Genomic DNA, 24,712 nt, shown 5'->3' with positions numbered 1-24,712 from the left:
CAGTGAAAAGCAATGAATAATGTGGATGTGATTGCTTCTTTAAAAGTAGGCATTTGCCCGGAATAAGTCAATCGTGGGTGTGATCCCTTCTTTTTCCCTTTTTTCCTATGCGTTGCCCGGAATATGGCATCGATGGATGTTTTTCCTTCTTTAGGAATAGACGTTTGCCCTTTTGCCCTAACGTTTGCCCTAAGACCTTTCAAACCCACGATCCCTTCTTCAAAATCAGTCAATGTTTGCAAAAGCCTTCTATTAATCAAATGATACGAATAAGTAAACATAAGTACGAATAAGTAAACACAATTGCCCTGTTGACCAATTGGTTTTATCATTTTCCGATTGTAAAAGAAAACTGCAAACCAAACTGGCAATTCCGAGCAAGGCCGGGTACATAAAGCTAGTGTTCAATAAACTTTCATGAGCAGTCGGAGAATATGTTTGAGATATGCACCACTGCTGATGGTGCATTCCTCATAGAAGAAGAGTTAAACATAACAAAAGGCATCAGGTTACAACCCGGACTATATGAAGCCAAATGTAACCGTGCCGTTGTACATTTGGCCAGCGACAAACAGATCAGGGTAAATGATATACAACCGCACGAGAACGAACGTTTCTTTCTAAATCAGAATGAAACGCGAGTTAAATTAAACTTCCCTTCTGATCATTTGAATAAAGAAGAGAAGCGAGAACTGGTGGAAGCACTTAAGCCCTATAGGGATGTGTTCTTTAATGAAGAACAGAAGCTGACTTTCACACATGAAATTAAGCATAATATTGAAACAAATGATGAAAAGCCGATTCATCAAAAGACGTACAAATACCCTTATCATTTGAGAAAGGAAGTATCCGAACAGATACAGAAAATGTTCGATTCTGGTATAATTAGAGAGTCATCGTCTCCTTGGACTTCACCCATATGGGTCGTTCCAAAAAAGATGGACAACTCTGGAAAGAAAAAATATCGAATAGTGGTGGACTACAGGAAATTGAACGAAAAGACCCCTGCAGACCGATACCCTATTCCAGAGATCAGTGAAATTCTTGATCGCCTTGTGGAAAAGCGCAATACTTCACTGTCTTAGACTTAGCCAGCGGGTTTCATCAAATAGAGATAAACCCGAAAGATGTGCCGAAGACTGCTTTCAACGTAGACCATGGAAAATTTGAATTCGTAAGAATGCCGTTTGGTCTAAAGAATGCTCCGGCAACGTTTCAAAGATTAATTTGTTTATTGTCGTCAATCATGTTTGTAGACCGTTTGATACAGATTTAGTCTTATAATATAGTTCTCCGTTACTTAAAATTACTAAACACTTTTATCCGATATGAAAATTACACACCAAGCATTTACTGAGTACGCAAGTATTGTTTCAATTTAGTCTTTAGATGTATTGAAATCAATAGCATTCAATGTTTATTATAAGCAGCCATCATTTGATTTATGGGTCCGAATTTTGCATAGTTTGTACGATGACTACTACAGGCAAATAAAGTTCGATTTCGCAAAGGTCTTTGTGGGATATAAAAATTTAATTTAGATAATATTGCCTCTGAGTCGACCTTGTTCGAGATAACATCATTAATGAAAGATAGCATCGCATATTCCCGTCGTTCCTTCAATGTTTGTATACTAATTAGCATGCATCGTGCTTTATAAGACGGGAGTGGAAGTTGAGTCCACCCCAACTTGCGTAGTGCATATAATAAAAATTGCTTGGACTCAGTCCTTCGAAAACATTTAGGCAATAGATGTTTCGTCTACATGGACGATATCATCATATTTTCGTCATCCTTGAAAGAACATATTAAGGATCTTTCAATGGTTTTGCAAACTTTACGGGAAGATAATTTAAAAGTACAATGTGACAAATCGGAATTCCTCCGAAAAGAAGTTGAGTTCTTAGGACACGTTGTAACTACGGAGGGTGTAAAACCCAATCCTCAGAAGATAGAAGCAGTTTTAAATTGGCCCACACCTAAAACCCCAAAGGAGCTGAAATCCTTTCTAGGAACCGTTAGCTATTATCGACGGTTCATCCCGGGCTTTGCTAATATTGCTAAACCCCTCACAAGTCAATTGAGAGGAAAAAATAAAATAATAAACTACGAAACACCTGACTTCATAAATGCCTTCTCGAAGTTAAAGGAGATTATGGCATCAGATCTGATGTTATCATATCCTGATTTCGAAAAACCATTTATTTTGACCACAGATGCCTCCAACATCGCAATTGGAGCAGTGTTGTCACAGTTGGTAGATGGAAATGAAAGACCGATAGCATACCTCTCCCGTACGCTGTCTGAGGCAGAAGAGAATTATTCCGCTACAGCGAAAGAACTTCTAGCAATCTACTTTTCAGCAAAAAGATTTCGACCATATCTTTATGGAAATCCTTTCACAATTTACACGGATCATGAGCCTTTAACTAAAGAGCTCAAATTAACAGATGCTACCGGACGCGTTACTCGCCAATGGTTATAAGGACTGTTCATTAAAGTAAGTGGACACCTTTTTATGAATGGATTAAGGTTAAAACTTAACGAAAAATTGGTAATTTTCGCTCTGTTTGTAAAGAAATTGTTTACTTTTGCAGCACACCTGAAAAATTTGGAAAAGCCTTAGAAATTCCGCACGATAGATCGGATCAGTTTATCAACTCGCAGATTAATTCTGCACAGATGGTATAGTGCATTTTGATGGACGACGAGATATCCGTCAAATTGGACACCGGTATACTTCCAGGGTCACATTTTTTTCAACGTTGAATAGAGGACAGATGTGCCTGATGACGTGCGATATATCCGAACCGAAAAAAATGGGGAAAATGTTTTGGTATGGCAAACAATTTGCTCCTGTGACTCCGTATTTCACAAACAAAGGTGAAAATTGAAGAAAATAATGTATCAAGAAACGACTTCTAACTATCTACCGAAAGCATGCGGATCCACTATTGTTTTGGCCGGATCTGGCATCGGCTCACTACGTTTCTGCTACGTTGGAGATGCTGAAGAAGAAAAAAGTCGATTTTGTCGAAAAATGCCTAAATCCACCAAACTGCCCTGAACTGCGTCCTATCGAAAAATACTGGGCAATAATTACGCGGCATCATAAGGTAGATGGGAGAGAAACAAGCCCTGTTGACTGCTTCAAGAAAATTTTGTCTGCGGCACAATAAAAAGTTACGGAAAAAGTTGTGCAGAATCTAATGGGAACTGTCAAGAGAAAAGTCCGAGCATTCTTCAGAAAAGAGAAGTAAATATTCAAAATCACGTGAATTCGTTCATATGTATGTTGATTGTCATTTATATAAATCAACCTTATGAATTTGTTTCAAAATAAACATGTTCCTTTAAAAACCCGGTGTCCACTTTCTTTAATGAACAGTCCTTATATGAAAAAAATGAATAATCATGTAAGTATCAAAGCATATAGAGTAGAGTGGGGCGCAGTTGTATGGAAAAATGCAAACTTCGTCCGATCAAGTGAGATCAAGGTTTTTCTGAATCGTTTTGGGACCCCAATCAACTGTGCAAAATATGGGCTCGATTGGTCGCATGCCGCATCGCGTTTTAAATTTCCATGAAGATTAGTATGGGAGAACGTACTTTTTTACATTTTTGCTATTAGCGGCTTCAATTTATCATCAATCACGTGACTCAATACGTTAGCATATAGTCTGAAAGATGCCAAAAGACTTTGCCGAAGGGCAAAACCCATCTTCCTTCTTGTCGGATTTTTTTCTTTGTGAAATGATTCCAGATAGCTCTCATTAGCTCTAAAGCCCTACCTATAAGATCAATTATTTTGAAATAACACTCAGTTAAATTATTAGTCTACGTAGTTCGGCAGTGCTGGCAGAATAAACGATTTTTTGCATACGGTTTGAAAACTCAATCTTCGAAGCGTTATAACTTTTTTCGTGGGTGTTCCAGCAACGTGCCTTCTTCAGCTAAGTTTTTCGGCATCCTTTGGGTTATACTTTAACGTAATGTGCCACTTGGTTTGCAATAAACTGAAACCTCTAGTAGTAGAAATGCAAAAATAGACGTTCTCCCATACTAATTTCCATACAAACTTCAAATGTGATGCGGAAAGCGAGGAAGCAACCAATCGGTCCCAAATTCTGCACAGTTGTTCAGGACCCAAAATGGCTTCAAAAAACCATTGATTTGAAAAAATGACCATGACGTCCCACTCTCATATAGAGACACATGGTACATTTGTGCATTGGTGCATCAACTTTTTCATTTATTATAAGGTGCGGATGGAGTGAAGTCAAGCCTTCTTATATACCAATACCATATTGATTAAAATGCTCGGAACGGTTGGTGCAGTTGACCTCCACAGACGTCAAATCAGAGACTAACCCAGATATGGATACTCTGAAGTAGTGCGTAACATCCGGTCATATCACCAGACTCGGTACAACACTGGAGCTAACAATATGACGTCCCTAACCCAGCATTCCAAGGTGTCCCTTGCCGAGGGGATTAATGGCCTGGGGGGTGAAACAATTAGCCAGGCAGTTAACGGAGCCTGTAATGCCGGATAAACACTTTTTCGTGGTGCATTACGGAGTAAGATTTACCACACTGATTGTCACCATGACGACGGTGGTAATTTGGGAAGATTCAAAAAGAAAAATGGAAAATAAACTTAATTTGAAAATTAGAATGTCTGTCTCTGCGCTTCATTTTATTGACGTTGAAGCGTGACCTGATTTTAAGGAAATACTTGTCTACCAAGTTACTTATTCCGGAATAAGCAGAAAAAATCATTGATTGTATTAAAATTTCCCGGAGAAGTACCTGTTGTCATTAACTATTACAAACCTTAAGAAAAGTCGATCAATATAATATACAAAACGGCTTTCAAAAGCAACACTAGTAATATAACATCTCACGCCTTTTTAATGAGTTTCGTCCACTTTCTTCGTTGAGAGATAAGCCAGCCGAGGGATTTAAATCTCTCTAATAAGGACGCAAAAAAAACACACTTTGTATGATCATTGAAAAACGGGACAAATTGAGGATTTTTCAGATTACGACGGGACAGCACAAAAAGGTCTGAAAAACGGGACTGTCCTGTTAAATACGGTACGTATGGTCAGCGACCAGTTATTAGATCTATTGTAGCATTCCACGTATCCTTAGTGTTTAAGTGCATGTGGAATTACTCCATTACTATTGAGAAGCAATGAAGTATCAATTTCGATACAGTTCTTGTTTTGTTTTCCCAAGAGTACATGACACGGTCCCGCTATTTGGACCCTTCACAGAGAGCAATCTCATTGAAGGCGCGCCCCTTATCAAATCTTTCCTTGAGAAAACAGAACAGTAATATTGTTAATTGGCCATGCATCGGAGCTTGCTTCTAGAATATCACCAGTAAAGCTACAAACCCGGGATTTAGCTATTTCAATCTAGGGAAGTTGTTCAGTAACAAGAATTTCCGTGTATTCCTCGAACTACCATTGTTTACCAGTTCATGAAGAGTTAGTACATCCATAGAACCCTAACTCGAACTTTTTCCAGCAGTTAGTTCAGCCTAGGTCGATGGGCCCTGGTTTTATAACTAATTGCTAGAAAATCTGTTTCCGCTGCATACAATTTAGCCTCAAACGAGAGGAATTTGAGTCTTTCAACCATGTGCAGGGTAAAGTTAATTTTGTTATAATTCAAAAACTGCCATGTGCAGGGTAAAACCATGTACGGGGGTATGAAGATCTTAGATATCATTGTTTTCATCTCACATTAAAAAATTATAGACTGGAAATCCAAAACTTTAGACGGAAATTTCAAGGCAGAAAAAAGATTATGAAAGACATCGTGAAGCGTACAAAAAACCGCCAAAGTTGCCATTGTATTTACATTTTGTCTATTGAAATATTTTGGTCAACAGATTTTCGGACAGAAATAGTTCCAGCTTCTTTCGTGGATAAACATTTATGTTACAAGTGTTAACACTGTAGTTACATTGATATTACTATGTTACAAGCAAATCGGAGTAGCATTTGAAACAGTCCACTATTTCGGTTGAACTTTTTCTTTTAAGCAAAGCTACACAGAGTCATCACGTTATTTCAAAGTTCTGATCGTAAACTGTTATAAATAAACATTCTATTTATCTACGATTATGTCAGCGTACAGGTTTCTGCATTGAATACAATATACTTAAAAGTAACAAGGACTCATTAAGGGCTCGGGTCATATACGGCCCCGTAGAAGATTGGCAGTTTGGTTTTGTCGTTTCGAATCACTATCAGGAATGGCTCGTCCGCCCGCAGTACGGCACTTGTCCCAGAACGGTTGAGCGAAATGGCCGTGGCCGCTCCTCCCTCGGTGCCACGTTCGTTGATTTCCAGATCAACCTTGTGAATTGCATCACTCACGAATAGGTTTTGCACGTTGCGCCGCATCCGGTGGGATTTTTTGCCTGGCGTGGTTTTGACGATACGTTTTTTGGCGAAAAAGTCCTTGCTGGTCAGAGGTTCCGGCTTGTTTTTAACCTCGGATGGCACTTTGTACGATACGTCGCGCTTCTGCCGTTTGGTTGGTGGTTGCTCCGATGAGACCGGAATACCAGTAGGAGTATCTTCCTCGTCTTCCACGATGGTGGCAACGGTTGTTTCGATTGTCGTTGGAAGGTCAGCAGTTGTGGGATTACCTGTTTGAGTATTTTCGCTAGATGATTCGTTCTGATATCGGGAAACTACAAGCCTGTCTGTGAAATCGTTGGGTTTCGCTGGTATTTTGTTGTTGTAGATAGGCAAGTTCACAGCAGGTCGCATCATTCTGTTGTCGTCACCAGAGATCAGCGATAAGTTACTTTTCGGGGCACTAAATATCGAGCGAACGTTCAAATTCTTTAGGGTTTTCTTCAAATTCAAAGTGCTAGATATGTGCATTTTTGGAAATAGTATTACCGCAGTCACCTGCTTCATTTTACTGATCATTTCGTCCAGTACATCTGCTTTCAGTTTAGCGATTAGATCCAGAAGGACGCTCCTGTTCGAGTTATTAGGTTTAATAATATACATTGTGGTTAAATTGTTTTTGTATGGTATTCCCAGAATTCTAGCGTCCAGTTCTGATGACTCGTAATACGGGAAACAACCACCGTGAGCCATCATATCAACCTTGATCGCGCTCTGGTTCCGTCCTTCCGGGTAGAAATCTCTGGGTCTAGTTCCTCCTTCGATGAACATCTGCTCCCACAAGGCTTTGAAATACAAAGCACTGGCGATCACCATGACGGTGTTGGATCCAAGCGGAGCGGAGAACATTTCCGGAATTTTTCCGTGGGTGTTTCGATCAACCCATGAGTTTATTTGATGGGTCGCGTCATCTGCGCGCTGGGAAAATTCCAATGTCTCCACTTCCGCTTGATACACGCCTTTGGCAAACCTCTCGTAATTTGGATTCAGTAGGAAGCTGTTGTCTACGAACAAACCGTTGGCCATCTGGATTTCATGTGAGTATAGATCAAAAGGCGTGGTTGCGCTAAAAGTAGAATAAAAATAAGTATTATTGTGTTTTATTGAATACGAATGGAGATATCATACGATTTAGTATAGTTGCGTTAGCTCATATTGCATTTTATTCCACGTGCCACATTCACCAATACACCATCACCGTGCACTAACACATAAACAAATTTACAGATTTTTCTAGAAGTAGAAGAATTTTGATAAACTTCGAAGAACTTCGGACATTATGAATTCTATTCCATCTCGGTCTGTGGCACCGCTTCCTAAACACACAATATCTAAGTAAACCCAGCCCTTAGAATAACAAACTCAGATGCATTCACCAAAAGGATGATAGAATTGGACAGTTATTCAACACACACCGAATTGAACATGCTTCAATGTAATTTTGTTGTTGTTGGAGAACTCGGATCTGTACCTGTAGCGTGGATAGTGTAGAAAATTAAAATCTACCCTCCAGAACCCATACAGCGTTACGAGGAAGGCTGAGTATACACCCATTGAAAAAGTGAGTAGATCATCTATGGTTCATGGAGTGGAGATAGAGGAGCGAAGATAGTTTACACACTGTGAAATAATTAACGAACAGTTCTGTTGGTGAGATTTCGGCGAAATGTACAAAAATCTGTGAAATAAGTGTCGTGTGTAAGCCATAATGGAGTGAAACAACCATTTCACGTTCTGTAAAGCATTAGAAGGGCTTTTGGGGTATACCCCATAAGTATGATTGGCATAAGGACGTTAGGTATAACGGACCTTAGGCATAATGTAACGTACTATTGAAAATCGGCCGGATTGATATTTTTTAATTAAATTTCTCACTCATTTTTTTTTGGCACTTATCCTTAGACGATTTGCGTCTTATTATTTTGTATTGAAAATCTGTTCGATCGCACTATGGACTCAAACATTATGACCAAAAAACTAATTTCAAAACCTAGGAAAAAATCACTGTTTTGGCACTAGGGGGCGGTCTAAAAACCACGGAGGGGGTGTTAGAGAAATGACCACAATAAACCACATGGGGGAGGGTTTTATAACTGATCCAAGTGGTTTTTGCTATTTTATATATTTGAATACTCGACAAATTTTATTTACTATGTCTGAAACTCGATTATGCATATGTACAACATGTGATAGACTTAGTTCGGAAAAGGTATTGGAGGGTAACCGCCCCTTCGGTGGGGTTTCCGAACTAAGTATATCATATGTTGTACATAAACATAATCGAGTTTCAGACATAGTAATTAACTTCCACTCCGGGTGGCGTAATACCCGGCATATAAGCAATTAACTTTGAATGTACTGAAATTTTATTTAGTGAGTGTGTAAAAAATACACATCATTTGATTTCTAAGCCCAACAATTCTCGAGATTGTTAAGAAAATATTGGTATCTCCTGTAGAGGTCCTACAAAATTTTTCTCAAGAAATTCCTCCTGTATTGACCCAAGAATTTCATTTAAATTTCAATGAAAAACAGAACAGAATTTTATCAGAATATTTTTTTTAATTTCCACAGGAATTTTTTTTAATCTCCTCGAAAAGTTCTTCTATTTTTCCCATATAATTCTTTTGCATTCTATGGGAAATACCTCTCAATTTCCATGGAAATCTGTTTTGAATTTGGTCGGCGTTCAGCTGAACCACACCAAGCGACTTTTTGACTGTCTTGCGATACTTTGCTCATAAATGGAAATCAAACAATTATTTATATACTAGCAGACCCGACGAATTTCGTTTCGCTTAAAATTGATTTATTCTCTGATAAGTTTTCCAGTTATGCAGGAATTTCTGTTTCATTTGTATGGGAGCCCTCCTTTCCATAAGTGGAAGGGTTCGAAACACCACAGAAACATATCTTCCCTTCAAAAACATCCGCATGCCAGATTTGGATCCATTTGCTTGATTATGTCTCGAGTTATGAAGAAATTGGTGTTTTATTTGTGTAGGAGCCCCCCTTTCCAAAGGGGGAGGAGTCTAGAACCATCTGAAGAACCTTCCTCGGCCCCAAAAACCTCTGCATACAAATTTTCACGCCAATCGGTGTAGTAGTTTCCGATTCTTCAGGGTCAGGCAGACAGAAATTCATTTTTATCTACCTATATAGATTGTATGTCCTGTGAGGGCTAGATATATGTTGCAAATAGCAGTTGAATTGATGTGTGTGTTGAGTTGACAGATGCAAGCATCTCCCGTATAATGGGCCAAACACAATGGATACGTTTGCGTGCGGTTTGACAGTTTTCCCATGGGAATAACGAACGATTTCTTGACATTTGATCAGCCAACAGCAGGCTATGACCAGACTTTTTCCTCATCGGACAACCAATGGTTGCGGCCTCGAGCAAGCACCATACGAATGAAGCTATCCACGGCCAAACGAGGCCACACAGGCCTTTATTTTAACCAAGAATATGCTTGATTACTGCTTCACGTAAATGAGTGATTTTCGATTGGCACTTGGTGCGAATTGGCAGAACCCCGACCATTTCTTCTTGAAATTTGTCTTATTGAACTTCTAACTGTCAAGTTTCCCAGATGATTTTAAGTTGTTATGAAAAATTTGGAAAATAGAAAAAAAAATTAATCACACCACACTAAAATTTCACATTTTTTTTTGCAGAATCTTTTAGGCTATCCCATGTCTAACCTTTCAAATCACTCCAAACCGGTTTCGTCCTCACCGCCGCACATAGGGTAAGACGGTATAATATGCCCCCCCCCCTAAGGCAACTCCTTGATAACTTTTTACTTTTCAACGCAATTTATGCAAACTTTGTGTTATTTGGTAGTCCAGGAAGTCGCAAATCCATTGCCCGTGAGTAGTCATATAAAAATATTACAGATAACACGTAATAAAGCTTTTTTGAAAAGTTGCGAAAAATGGATTTCAACAAGTGCCTGGGCAATACGCCTCACCTTAGCCAAAGACGTTTCATAGCCCTTCATTAGTATTTTATCAATCCCATAATAAAAAGGTTACAAATCCTTATGCGCTTGATATTAAAAAACCAACATAGGTCCATTTAAGCAGGTGTGAATTACATTTCAATATTTTCCATACAATTTGGAAGCAACTGCTGCAGGCTCGCTGCGCTTGTGTCCAGTTGGTAAGGGCATATAGTCCTGCCTACACTGGGGCGTTTTGGCCAGTGAAACATGTTTTCAAAAATCGCTACATTTTTGAAGATGGAAGCAATTCTATATCATATTAACCACTGAAAAAAGTTATTTTGTTGCCCAACTGAGTGTTCCAGTGCAAGTTTTGTGGACAGTATGCCAGAGTCGCTCCAGAATGTTGGGGTAACAAACATAAAAAGTTACATCAAAACTGTAACGTTTTGTATTTTGTTATTATTTTCATTGGGTAGGGTAACGGTACCAATAGTGGAGGTATTAACTACTATAACTATTCACTTGTCATAAGACGAGTTAATACAATCCCATTGAATCCCAAGTCGAGTCAAGTACGAGACACTGAAGACGGCCTTACTGTTGAGGTCGAAATACGTAACTGTCAAGATACAATTAAGTGGTGGAATTCAATGGGATTGTATTAACTCGTCTTATGACAAGTGAAGACATTCCACTAAAAAGCTCAAAATAATTTTCTTATCGATAACTATTGAAAATTTACAGCTTTAATATCTTAGCCAATATATAAACTAATAAATTTGCTAACAAAAATGAGATTGATGTCATTTAACATCAACAATTACCAAATATTGCTTGCACCACTATGGGCACACTGTTCCTTTAGTGGCGGTAAAAATTAATTTTGGTTCCCATAGTGGTGCTATCCATGGATTTCTTATGGGACTAGCCACTATTGGTACAGTTGCACCACTATAGGTGCAAGGGAGTCGATTTAATTAAGGAAAATCATTGTTTTCAGTAGTTTTTCAAGCGAAATCTTAGGATAAGTTGCATTTAACAGGATGTTTAAAGCACGACGCATCAACTGAAACCATCGTAAACGGTATATTTATGACAAATCTCATTAAAACCCCACTACCTCCACTATTGGTGCTACCTCCACTAAGGGTACGGTTACCCTAATACAAAAATACTTCCACATTCACATAGTATGACGGGTTTACAAATACTTATAGGTACCAACTGATTTTGACCCTTAATTAGTTATAGTTTTCTAGAAATCAAAGGGGGGAATTTTGGTCAGGTGGGGCGCATTATACTGTCTTACCCTAAACTCGCTGATCGACGGCTTTACTCTGCTCGTGCTTCCTACTTCGCTGCACTTGCATCCTGGGTACCGACAGAACTTGTTAAGAGATATCCTAGCTAACAATTGCTTTCAAGCGATCGTTCTAGTAGTTCTGCGATAACTGCAACAATTAACCGATAGGCATTACTCCATCTTCGTAAGGCCTTGAAGATCTGGCAGGTGCCAACAAATTCCAAATTGACACTCACATTTTAAATTCCAAATTCTTGAGCAATGATTCTATCCCGGTAGTAGCAGGGTAAGACGGTATAATATGCCCCCCTAAGGCAACTTCTCGGCCGTACGAAAACCGAATAATACACAATTAATTGTAATCAAGTGTCGGTCTTCCACCGTCATTAGCCGTCTGAGTACACGAGACCGCTTGCGTAGAGCACTCTATACAAATCCGCCCAGCCCGTTGTTGCGGCATATATGCCCCAAACTCTACTCTATAGAGTGTGATGCTCTCGATTAATAAACAATGTGCACTCGCTTGACTGTGGAGCACATGTAAAGATTGGACAAATCAAGCATCCGAAAGATATTCAATTTGCAAAAAAGAGCTAACCGCGGTTGATACTCTGATTCTGATGGCTTTTCCGCAAACGTGACATTTAAGTGGTCTTGTTGTGTAGGGGTTATCACGCCTATCTAGAGAATAGGAGCTTGAGGGTTCGAGTCCCTGCAAGATACGTGGATTCTTTTTCGCAAATTTCATATCAATTTTCCCATTTCGAAACATGTGCTGTACATATGCACAGTCAAGATATTTAACACTGTTAAAAGTTATTTTCTTGGCCAACTGAGTGTTCCAGTGCAAGTTTTGCGGACAGTATGCTACCGTCGCTCCAGAATATTGAGCAAACAAACATTGAAAGTTTCATCAAAACTGTAACTTTTTGTATTTTGCAAATATTTTCATTATGTAATACAAAAATACTTCCACATTCACATAGTATGATGGTTTTACAAATATTTATAGGTACCAACTGATTTTGACCTTTAGTTAGTTATAGTTTTCTAGAAATCAAAGGGGGGCGTTTTGGCCAGGTGGGGCGCATTATATCGTCTTACCCTAATAGTAGTAGCAGTCGAGTCAAATACGAGACAATGAGTCGGTTGGAGTCGGGGTGCATATCTGTGAGGATTACTGCGTGGTGGAGTTGAATGGAGTAGTGCTGCACTCGTCTAATGGTAAATAAGACGTAACAGTTTAATGTGCGCCCGTTCGTGTTTCTTTGAGCGTGCAGAACGATCGCGCAATCATTGGAATATTTTGTTCTGCTTTGTACGAGTGAGTAAATGAATAGCAAAGACAAACAGACATATCTTATTGAACATTCACTCATCAAATTTATCGTCGTTTAAACACTAACGTCATCTGTTGATTTCAGTTAGTTGGGCAAATCACGAACCAGACGGCAATAGTGAGCAAACGTGAAACTCGAGCAAATCCGATGCGTGCGTCACTAGTGATTGATTGGCCAAGTAATGATTATTTGAATTGATCAGTAAATCAGTGAACGATGGAAATTTGTCGAGTGTTATGTCTGTTTTTCTGTGGTAATAGTTTATTACGCGTTCGCTCGTATCTCAAGCACGCTGAACGATTGTGCGATCATCGGAATATTTTGTTCTGCGTTGTACGATCTGAAGACAATTAATAAGTGCGCGTATCACGTCAACGTTTATCTATCCATTCCTTAATTGACCTACCAGCGCCGGTATTGTTTAATTTAGAGTGACCAGTTTCCACACCTTAAGTATGATGTTTATCTCAAATATCAAAGCGCACTAGTCTACATTTGGGGTCTCCAGCCTTGCGAGCAAAGGCGTAGGATTGCCAATCCGGAGATGGCGAGTTCGATTCTCGGTCCGGTCTAGGATGTTTTCGGGTTGGAAACATTCTCGACACCTTGGGCATAGTGTATCCATAGTGCTTGCCACACAAGATACATACTCATGCAATGTCGAGCATAGAAAAGCTTTCAATTAATAACGGAGGAAATGCTAATTGAATATTAAGTTGAAAAGCAGGCCAAGTTCCAAGGAACGTAGAGCCATTGAAGAAGAAGAAGAAGTCTAGATTGGCGTAAATAACAAAATTGGCAGCACGAACAAAACTTAACTCTGAGATAAAAAGTAAAAAAAACTACAAATTCTAGCGTGGCACAATTATGGGTAGTATGGGAAGGTTGATACATATTCATAGTCTTGATCATGACATATTAGCAATTTACGTCAACCAGTGATTAAAAAAACCATTAAAATTATTTTTTATTCGCGTTACGTAACATTTGGTAGTTTCCACCCTCCCTCACCTTTTAGTGTAACAAAATATAACGCAAGTTGGACCTCCCCCTCCCCCCAAAAGCGTTACGTAATTTGTGAACAGAGCCTAGCCAGGATGGTGGCTAACTACATACATACATACAAGTTGCATTCGAAAGGTGGTAAAGCCTAGTTAATCACTATTTAATTTGATAATGATCAACCTTTGCGTCTAAAAGTTATTAATAAAACGGCACATCGAACTGTATTAGCGCCATATAAGGTTGGTGTCTTGGCAAAATGCGAGAAAGGCAATATCACTACTCGGTGAATCAAGTTTTTTTTTGTTTTCAAATAGATAAGAACGACTCCCAGTGAACCGGCCGATTTTTCCCTTTTGGAATCACAGGACGAAGATTTCCAGTACAGGTTACACATGAGGAAAGATACTTTTATGCTCAGGAAAGTCGAACAAATTTCCAACCCGAAAATTTTCTAGACCGGACCGGGAATCAAACCCAGTCACCCTTAGCTTGGTTTTGCTGTATAGCCTCTTACTTTTGATGTATTGTGTGTGATTTGGCTAAAACCAATTAAAAATATTTGAATTGGTGTGTTTTATGCTATTGTTCAATCAAGATATTTTAAACATTTATCCGAATTATTTTGGATTTATTGCCTTAATAAAATTAAATTATTTTGCATATAGAAACCATATCGTACGTAGCACCGAACATCGACCGTATCGCAAAGGGAAATCTTTCGCTTTATGGTTCAAATGACTTGGGTATCATTTTCGTATCAACAAAATAACAGATGCCGAGACCGACAAAAAGGACCAGGTGTTTCTTCTGGGCGGTGAGTATCTTTTCAAAGTAGCACAACATTTATACCGCAGTGAAAAATTGCTTGATGAAGCTGAAAAGCTTAAGCAAATATGGAATAAGTCCGATTCGGCTTTGATCCAACGGTTTAACTTAGGGTCCCGATTCCTCAGCGCCGGACACCTCTCAATACTGCACACTTCTCAAAATGACAATTTTAGAGGTCACTCCACCATGTTATGTAGTACAAAAGAAAGCTACTGAAAAGTCATTTACCTACATGGAATATCAGATTCTCATATTGTAAACTTTTTACAAAATTTGAAATTGAACAAAAATGGCAAAAATTGTTATGTTTCGCCTAGAAGGAATGAAATACAGTCAAACCTCCATGAGTCCATGTTCTATAAGGCCGATACAAATATTTAATAACAAATATGTCTCCCCCCGTATTTTTTTTTGCCCAGAAATTAATATTTTGCGGAGACAACAAAAAAAAAAAGAAAGAAATTTGGATAATTTTGAGGATTTTCAAAACATTCTTAAACAAATCCGATGATTAAATATCTTGGCTGTGCATATGTTTCGAAATTAGGGTCTCCATCTTCGACCAGAGGTCGCACAGACTGAACACTTAACACCTAGCATTAGACAACGGACAGGACACTTACACAACAGTCAGTGGACCAGTGGAGAACTTTTCGCTTTACGAAAAGTTTTCTCATTACCGAGGCGGGAATTGGATCCACACTCCACAGCACATACGTCTAGACGATTGACGTCGCTAACCGCACGGCCACGAAGCCCAAAAATTGATATTAAATTTGCGAAAAAGAATCCACGTGTCTTGGAGGGACTCGAACCCTCAACCTCCTACTCTCTAGATAGGCGTGATAACCCCTACACAACAAGACCACTTAAAGGCCTTATGCCATATTAAAAAAAAATTCTGGGTTACTGTAATGGTCCCTTCAAACCAGGCCTGGGAATTGTCGCGTTTGTCAGTGACACCTGACAAGATACATAAAAACATGGTCAGTCAAAAAAACTTGTCAACTTCCAGTTTTCCATCGCACGACTGGATCCCCACGACCAAATGACAACTTTTTCCAATCGCGACAATTTGCTATTGTTGTATGTCTTGTTAGAGCACACATCTGCGACAAACGTGTGACAACGCATACCATTTCGGCTCTGTGCACGACACAACATTGGTCGCAACATTATGTCACATCTTCTGGTTGTCCTCTTGTGGAGCAGCAATAGCAGCGGACAGATTTGAAATGCCATACCGAAACTTAATAATTAATTATTTTTTTGTTCTCTTGATAGACTTGACTTGACTTGATAGACTTTCTGTTTAGAAATAAAAAATGTGTGCGTTGTTACGTACATAATAATACATAAACAAAAAAACAGATGTCTTTTGCATAGAGAAAGATCACCCAGTGCCGAATAGCCATTTAACGCAACAAGTTTGCTCGCTTTTCACGCGGGTTATGGATTTATGCGTGTTTTTTTGCCGATTTTGATCAGGCGGTTTTTAAAAAAGTTAAAGGATGCGTGAAAACTAAACAGTGATTTTTGATGAAGTTATTTTTACGCGTTTTTTGTGATTTGCGCGGTTTTGACTTACGCTGTACAATCGTCCGCGTAAATATCGACTTCAGTGGATTTTGACTGGTACACCGTTTGTAGCAATTGCCTGTTGGACGGTTTTTTGACTGCAATATTTTATTTATAAGAGAAATTTAATTGGAAGATTGATTGGAATTACTGCACTTAACATGGGCGAATTACATTTTAATCGTTCGACACGCGCGCTGTTGTGGAGGCCGTAAATTTATTACGTGAGCATTTTTTCTGGGTTTTTCGAAACCCCCTCCTCTCATGTAAGTTTTTTTTTCCCTTTTTTCAAAATGATAGTACTACCACGAGTATTAGTAAACTAGTACTGCTACATGTAGAAAGCATTAGGCTGATGTTCTTAATTATTTGATAATTTTAAACTTGTTTTAAAAATATTTTTGTCGAGATTTTATATTTTTCAATTTGGGGTAACTTTGATCAATCATTTATCTATAGAGAAAGCGTATGCAAACACCTTAAGGTAAGCAATTATAGTTGGAATCCCTTGCGCTGGACTAAAATCATCAAAATTCGGAACATTATTATTATGCAGTACATATTAGTCGTTTTTATAATGAGCTAGGCTTCAACTGCTGTAAAACCAAGAAACCACACCATTTCAGTGGTTTCCCAACATTTTGTCGTCAATTCATAATGACAACATTTTGCTGACAACGACAACAATTTTTGTCGCGACAGAATTCGAAGGTGACATGACGAACATTTTTGTCAATAACCATGACAACTATTCTTGTCCGTCTGGTTGTGCAAAATCTTAGTCGTGGTGAAAAACGTCATACGACAAATATATCGAAACAAAATAAGTATGTGTCAAGATTAAAAATGTCTTGTCTGAGAGAGAGACCAGTACAGTCGCGATTCGCTGGTTGGGCCACGACCTCGGCCCAACTAACGAATTCAGTTTTTTAGTTGGGTCAACTGACAGCCATTTGAAAACGTGTATTTCGACTTGAACATCACAAATCATGTCCAGTGACGCCCAATCCCATTTTCCGTGTTTACATTGAATTTTGACATACGGTTGCTTTTTAGGTGGGCCATGACCCAACCAGCGGAGGCCCAACTAAAAAGTGACCCAAGTATTAAAATCCCAACCAGCGAATCCCGACTGTAGTACGCTGTATCGAGTTACGTTGGTTAGGTTGTGTTGTCCAGTATGAGGTGACTGTTTTCTCTTTGGTTTTGTCGCATGGTTTTTCTGTATGAAGGTGACAAATCCCAGGCCTGCTACAAACAGCTTCCCAAAGAATTCCTATTCTACATCTCGATATTTCAATAATTCGATAGTGTCGATTCATGGAGGTTTGACTGTAACAATATTCAAATCAATCAAAAGCATTCTGATTATGTGGAGATAGTCAATATTAGCCATATTTTAAGTAACCATCATGATTTGATAGATATGTTATGTAACTGTGGTGCAAAATGAATTTCTGTTTACGGTAGCTGTCCCCCGGACAGTGAGATTTTTCATGTGACCAAATAGCCAATTTTTCACACTTTGATTTCTGATTACCTAATCTTTGTAGAAAAAGCATCGATCCTTTCCAGCAGTCGAATCTGCATACAGAACACTTTCTAAATCGTCATCGCTTCCGATGCGTTGCTTTTTCTTCTGCCATACATCTATAAGCATTCCTTTGTCCCGTAACACGGTAGATCACTTTGACGTAGTGTGTTGCGGTGTAAGATATACCGAACAGAGCCCTAGCTTAATCCATTTTTTCTAGCTAGGGCAATAAGTTGTGGTAATTAAGGATTCGTCGTATTTAGTCCCCGCTACCAACAGCAGTCTCAGAAATGAAACATAATTAATGTTACCTTGCAGACAGTTGAAAGACTCGAATTCCTCTTGTTTGAGGCTAGACTGTATGCAGCGGAAACAACTTTTCAAGCAATTAGTTAAAAAACCTCGGTACCCGGTCCTAGGCTGAACTGACTGCTGGAAAAATCGAGTTAGGGGTTTAAATACGTACTAACTCTTCTTGAACGGGTGAACAATGGTAGTGAGAGGAACACACGGAAGTTCCAATTACTGAACAAATTCTCTTGCTTGAGATGGTCTTGTAGACAGAGCTAAATCCCGGGTTTTCATTGTTTTACTGATGATATTCTAGAAGCAAGACAAGGATGTGGCTAGGGCTCCGATGCATGGTCAAAAACAGTATCACTGTTCTGTTTTCTCAAGAGAGGATTGATTTCCTATTGATAAGGGGCGCGCCTCTTTGTGAAGGGTCTAAATAGCGGGACCTTGTCATGGTACTCTTGAGAAAACAAAACAACAACTGTCTCGAAACCGATACAGCATTGCTTATCAATAGTAATGAAGTATAGCTAGTAGAATCTATAGATGAGCGAAAGCATGGATGAGTCGTTTTTTTACCGTGCACACGCACATTTGACGTCACAGCCCATAACATTTCCATTGAAATCGTGACGTCATGCTCGTTTGGAGACACGTTTGACAGTTCGTTTGGAGACAGAGGATTTATCTTCGCTCATCTATATATTCAACTATCTATATAATGAAGTAATTCGACATGCACTTAAACACTAAGGATACGGGTAACGCTACAATAGATCTAATAACACAGTGGCACACCCGAACAGGAAAAAAAATGAGCATTCCTTTTATCATCTCCAGCATCGAATCTTTCTGCGGGCGAACTTCAAGAGCAGTGACCAATGTCTCGTACTCCTCCGGTAGACTGCTAAAAAAATGGCGACCAACCACTGGTCATCCAGATTTTTTTCCGGTTGTAAATTGTTGAGCTTTTCGAACAATTCAGCCTTCTTTCTGTGGATTAATTGATTGTCCTTCATGGCCAATCCGATAGACGCCAGCGCCTTCTCATTATTTGTTTTTCACGCATTCGTTACCGGTGCTGCATCCGTAACAGCCGATCAGGTGCCTTCCTTCCCTAGAAAGAACTTCATTCTGATGCTGCAGTTATCGTAGTTGGAACCATTGAGCTTCGCAAACGACACAAGCCTATCTATAGTTGTGGATTTTTTTCAAAGACTTTTCTTCGCCAGTCCAATCCAAGTAACATTTTAAGTTTTATAACGCTCTTGAAGTTCATATTTTACTCTACAAGAGTGCGATAAAACCAGCATAAAGGTTCCCCAAAACACACGTGACGCGACAAACGCGACGCTATTCTATCGTTTGGCGACTGCGATTCTATCGCCGTTGGTATGGAAGCGTAAATGGAACATTGCCTGCAGCGACCCAACGATAGAATCGCGGCGACTACTTGTCGCCGTCGCGGCGATAAAATCGCTTAGGTCTGGGGGAGCCTTAAAACCAAAATGTTACTAGAATTCTGCTGGCAGGGCCCAGAGTCTGTAGGCGAAATTGGTCAAATCGGCTGGACTGTACGAAATTTATTGTACTACAGTCGACTCTCTACATCTCGATGTTCTATATTTCGATATCTCTCCCTATGTCGATGGTTTTCTCGGTCCGTTTGATCTTCATATATTTGGGGTTTCTACATCTCGATTAATCTCTATCTCGATGTGTTCTGATCATATTTTGTTCAGAATTCTTTCTCGCTATGTCAATATATTCACAAGTCTAGGCTACGAGACCATATTTGAACAATAACAAACACATCAAAATCAAGCGATGACATTTGTTTTGTTGTCGTTTTTCATAGCAACGAGCTTTAATACCCCCTTCAATTTTTCGTCCATTCCTCGATCTCTTCTTATCTCGATGGTCCCTACAATATCGAGATGTGGAGAGGCGACCGTACAAAGAAAAAGCGTGTTTACTACGCTTTGGGAAAATTCAAACTAATTTATTTAAAATGTTACAATTGCGTGGAATATTACGATTGTGCATAGCACGTTGCTATGGTTACTCATGGCCTGCTGCGTTGTATACACTCCACAATCCCTTTATGGACTGAGGGCAATATTAATAAAAATTGGAGTTCTCTTCATTTTCATTAGAAACTTTAGAAGGTATGAATAAAGTGTTGCCAAAAATTGGGGGACACCGTATTTGCCTCTAATTCTAAAACCAATAAGAATTGGCACAAAGTTTTTGTAACAATTTCGAACAGTCCCTTCAATCTTAAATTTTGAGCTAAGCAATATTATTCGACATGAGATGTGGCTGGAGCTTCGGGATGCTTTGCGATACGTCACGATTGAGGTATGTCCGACGCGATGCGACCAACCCCCAATTCAATAAGTTGCAGTACGTACTTCAACATTGGCCGAAAAGTAATTTTGAACACTTCGAAGTTATTCTTTACATTCTCTGTATAAGCTGTATTTGGTTGTACAGTATACCCCGCTAATTCACAAATTTATAGCCGGATTGTCGAGATTTCTCACAGCACATGTTTGAAAAAATAATAGCATAATGTGCTTAAATAGGGGAACTGTTCGACACTTCATCCCATAGCTCCTATTTCCATCCTATCAAAAACAAAGCTGTGAAAAGGAATTTGGTTTGTTTCTTATTTTTGTGATTTTTTTCACCAGTGAGCACGCTTGTTAGCAAAAAGAAGCGACGAGATTGGTGCTGTGTTTCTTTGTTTTGCAATGAGATGAATATATATGTTCAGTGAGATGAAAAACGGAACAGTTCCCCTTGGTGTTGATACCTTTCAATCCGGAAAGTTCTTAATTAGCTAGATCCGGACTAACGGGTCGTCGGATTAGCGAAATCTGGAGGATACTGTTGTGGCATCTTCAGGCAGATGGAATTGAAGTCTTTCATGAATCAGCTTTATGAAATAAGAATTATAAAATCTATCCAGTTTGCTAGTATAGAATATAGATTGTACTTTTATTGAAAAAAATCTCAGTAAATAAGTTTCATCCAACGCATCACATCAAGCTCTAGGGTCGAACACCGCTCCGTAAAACAAGGGCAACTTGGTGACGTCATTCCGCAGGTACATCAAAAATGGTCCATCGATCCGTAGGTTGAACGACGATGAAATCCGATCAATAACAATTGCCGTCACTGCGCCTCCCTCCGTTCCTTGCTCGTTGATGTCCAGGTGGACTTTGTGTAGGACGTCCGATACAAATAGCTTTGGCGCCGGAGAGTTTTCCGCCTGTCGTTTCTTTCGACTGGACTGATTCACCAGGGCACAGAATATCGATAAATGACAGTTACCCCAAGAGTCACATTTTGTGAACTGTTGGCAATTTTTGATGAAAGGCGATGCAGTAGTAGAATAATCAGATGGATTGAAACGATTTGCAATATCTAGCGCAGACACGTTCGGTTCGGATGATTGTTCAAGACTCTGCTGATATCCGGGCTGGTGTGGTGATTGAAATTCCGCTGGCGATCGATTGTTCGGTTGTTGTTGGCTTGCCGTTGCGGAGGAACGGCAGCAGAAGCATACACCCTCTCTATAATTGTAGCAACCTCTGGTGCATTGTTGCTCTTTATCATACCATTCCACCAGGCAGACTTGCAAATTTTGAAAACCAAGGAATTTTTTCTCGCGTGGACAGTTATACTGCACAATCAGTGGCTTCGAATGGCATCCTTTTTGCTCATCAGTCAACTGCTGATTCGGGTCACAGTTGCAACGGTTTCCGTCATAGATGCAGTTATTCGCCATTTCACACTCAGAGGCTTTCAGAGGAACTGGAACCCATTGTGCGCTACTTTGCTGCGTAGGTCTATTTGTCGTTGGCTCGGTAGTTGTTTTAGCTGATGTTGGTCGATTTGTCTGGTTTGGGAGTCGGGTTGGTCTGCTACCTTTTCGTCGATTCATGTCATTGAAGATAGGATCATCTCTGGTTATCGCGGAAAGATTACTCAACTCTGGATTGAAAACACGATGGAGCGATAAGGAGACCAGAACATCTCGAAGACCTAAGGTATTTTCAATCTTCATTTTGGGCAGTAGCACTGTCCCTGTTTTCACAACCATCTGATCAATGATGTTATCCCAATCTCGTAGTGGGGTCGTTTGAAGCTGTCTAATCTTTTGTCGGTCGGAGTTGTTCGGCAGGATGATATACATGGTTGTCTTGCCTTCCTTATAAGGCAATCCAACGATTTTGGCATCGCGTTGCTTATCATCGTAAAATGGAAAACATCCGGACGTGGCCATAGTATCAATGTCGATCGGAGCAGCGTTTCGACCGTTGAGAAAATAGGGCCTTGGTCGAGTATCCTTTTCGATGAACATAGTTTCCCAGTTGGCTTTGAAGTATAATGCATTGGCTAGCACCATCGGAGTATTGCTCACTTGGTCAGGGAATACAATTTCCTGAATTTTGTTTCTCGTGGCCTGTTGAACCCATTGGTTGATTTCGAATGCGGACTGTGTTGGATCACTGTACAATGGCAGTGGAGTGATTTCTCCAGCGTATAGCTGCTTTGTTAACCTCACGTATCGAGGATTCAAAGGAAGGCTGTGATCGACGAAAATGCCATTCGCCACCGATATGAAGTGCGAGCTGTTGGGCGAAAGAAGATGACATTGATTACTGTTGCATGATTTTTGGACGTACGTTCTGTATTTGAGTTTTGTTGTTCGTTAGCACTGTGTAATAAAGCACTTTCACCACTACGCATGATTAAGCTCAGGAATCATGATTGACTTTTGTTTCTTTGAGTTTCAAAACACTTGAGTTAAGCCGGATTAAAATTTGGACCTCATCCTTCAGTTGTAGCCACTTTTAATTTGTAGTACAACTGCATGTTATCCTGCGAGTTGCAAATGCATTCACCGAATAGAGATTTTTTATATTTCATTGTTAGTTTGATCTACGTTTCTCTGTAAGCAAAGTTTCAAAAGGATAACATCCCATACACAGCATTCGTGTATCTACAGAAAATGGCAATTTTGCCAGCTTATATGTTTCTATCACATCATCAGTGCTTCTATTATTGTTAGTGGAGCTTTCTAAGGCTATTCGAGCTAAACTTTTTTTGTATCACCATATCAACATGTATTAGCATGTCAAAGCATCAAAATTCAGAGAAAGTGGCCGTTAAACACCCTTGTAATTGCATCTGATAAAAAAAACTGTTTCATGGCGTTAATTACCATGTAACTATTAGTTTCTGCGTGTTGAGAATGAAGGGCAATTTTTTTAACTACAGCCTGATCAGCATCTATGCCTCAACGAACGATAAGCCTGATGACGTAAAGGATGCGTTCTTCGAGAGCCTTGACAAGGCCTCGAGAGAGTGCTGAAGTGCCGGAGCACATGGATAGAAACGATCTGAACTCTAACTCTGAACTCTAACACATCGTGCTAGGTGGGTTGATGTCCATGACTTGGCTTCTACTTGAATGTTCCTGTGAGCAGATCATCTGCCTTCACGCTTGAAGTCATTCACACAATTCTGTATTTCGTTCTGTTAAACTGAAAAATCCTTACACATATATAAGAGCATAAAGGACAAAACACAGCGAATATGCATGTCTTACACATAAGTTTCAGACAGACTGCTATTCTCTCGAGTCATGTGTGAAAATTACTCATGCGTTGTGTAATTTACTCTAAGCGTGTAGTGCCTCTCCTCCCTGGACACTCCTTTCCTCCAAAATCTGAAACGCTAACATAGAATTGTAATTGAAAAGTAATTTCTAGTGTGCGAGCAACGAGTACAGAAAGCTGAATACTGGGGAGGCATTGCGCTTCTCGATTTGAACGAAATTATATCGAATCGAACATGTTTGGCATTACGGCTTTCGATTCGAGCTCGTAAACGACTTATCGTTCGAGTTTGTTCGAGGTTATTTTGTTTTATTTTGTCCTCACTGACAGGCTAAATCCAAAATTGGCTCATCTCGCCCCATATATGACGTGAACCAGAAAAAAAACCTTTTGAAAGTAGGAGACAGTATAGCGTCGGGTAAATCCTAATAGCAGACTCTCCTCAAAACTTAACGTCTAGGAGTTCCTCCAACATCTTATGTAGTACAGATGAAAGTGATTTAAAAATCGTTGACCTGTATGAAACTTCAAATAGACACTGCACGTTTTAATGCTTCCAGTGAGCATTTCGCTCATCGAGAAAGCACCACAGTATACATCGTCCATTGGCTCTGCCGAACACTTTTTTCTCACGAAAAGTTTTGCGATTGAGGTGGGAATCAAAACCACACACCGCAGCACAATGCGATTGAATACTTGTCAACACTAACCACACGGCCATGAAGCCCATCTCAATTTCAGATTCCCATGTTGCAAGCTTTTTTTTAATATCTGAGATTGAAAAAAATATTCCCAAAATTTTACCTC

At 39.5% G+C, this 24,712-nt stretch overlaps 1 protein-coding gene across 5 annotated transcripts in view; it reads right to left on the bottom strand.

Moving 5' to 3' along the window:
* The window catches only part of LOC134212509 (serine protease inhibitor 28Dc-like), a 73,818-nt gene that overhangs the window by 9,499 nt on the left and 39,607 nt on the right, over positions 1–24,712 (bottom strand). For 2 of the 5 annotated variants that reach the window (XM_062690453.1, XM_062690452.1), the window contains exon 4: positions 21,232–22,915. The exons of 2 other annotated variants lie outside the window; for them this stretch is intronic. In XM_062690453.1, coding sequence (XP_062546437.1) covers positions 21,322–22,915 — 1,594 coding nt within the window. In that variant the 3' untranslated portion in view covers positions 21,232–21,321. Of the gene's footprint in view, positions 1–5,930; positions 7,507–21,231; positions 22,916–24,712 lie in introns of those variants that run through there. One more of the 5 variants, XM_062690454.1, reaches the window with a different exon arrangement.

This window comes from Armigeres subalbatus, chromosome 2 (assembly GCF_024139115.2).
Source record: "Armigeres subalbatus isolate Guangzhou_Male chromosome 2, GZ_Asu_2, whole genome shotgun sequence".
NCBI classification, from domain to species: domain Eukaryota; kingdom Metazoa; phylum Arthropoda; class Insecta; order Diptera; family Culicidae; genus Armigeres; species Armigeres subalbatus.
This window is presented reverse-complemented; position numbering and strand designations above follow the sequence as displayed.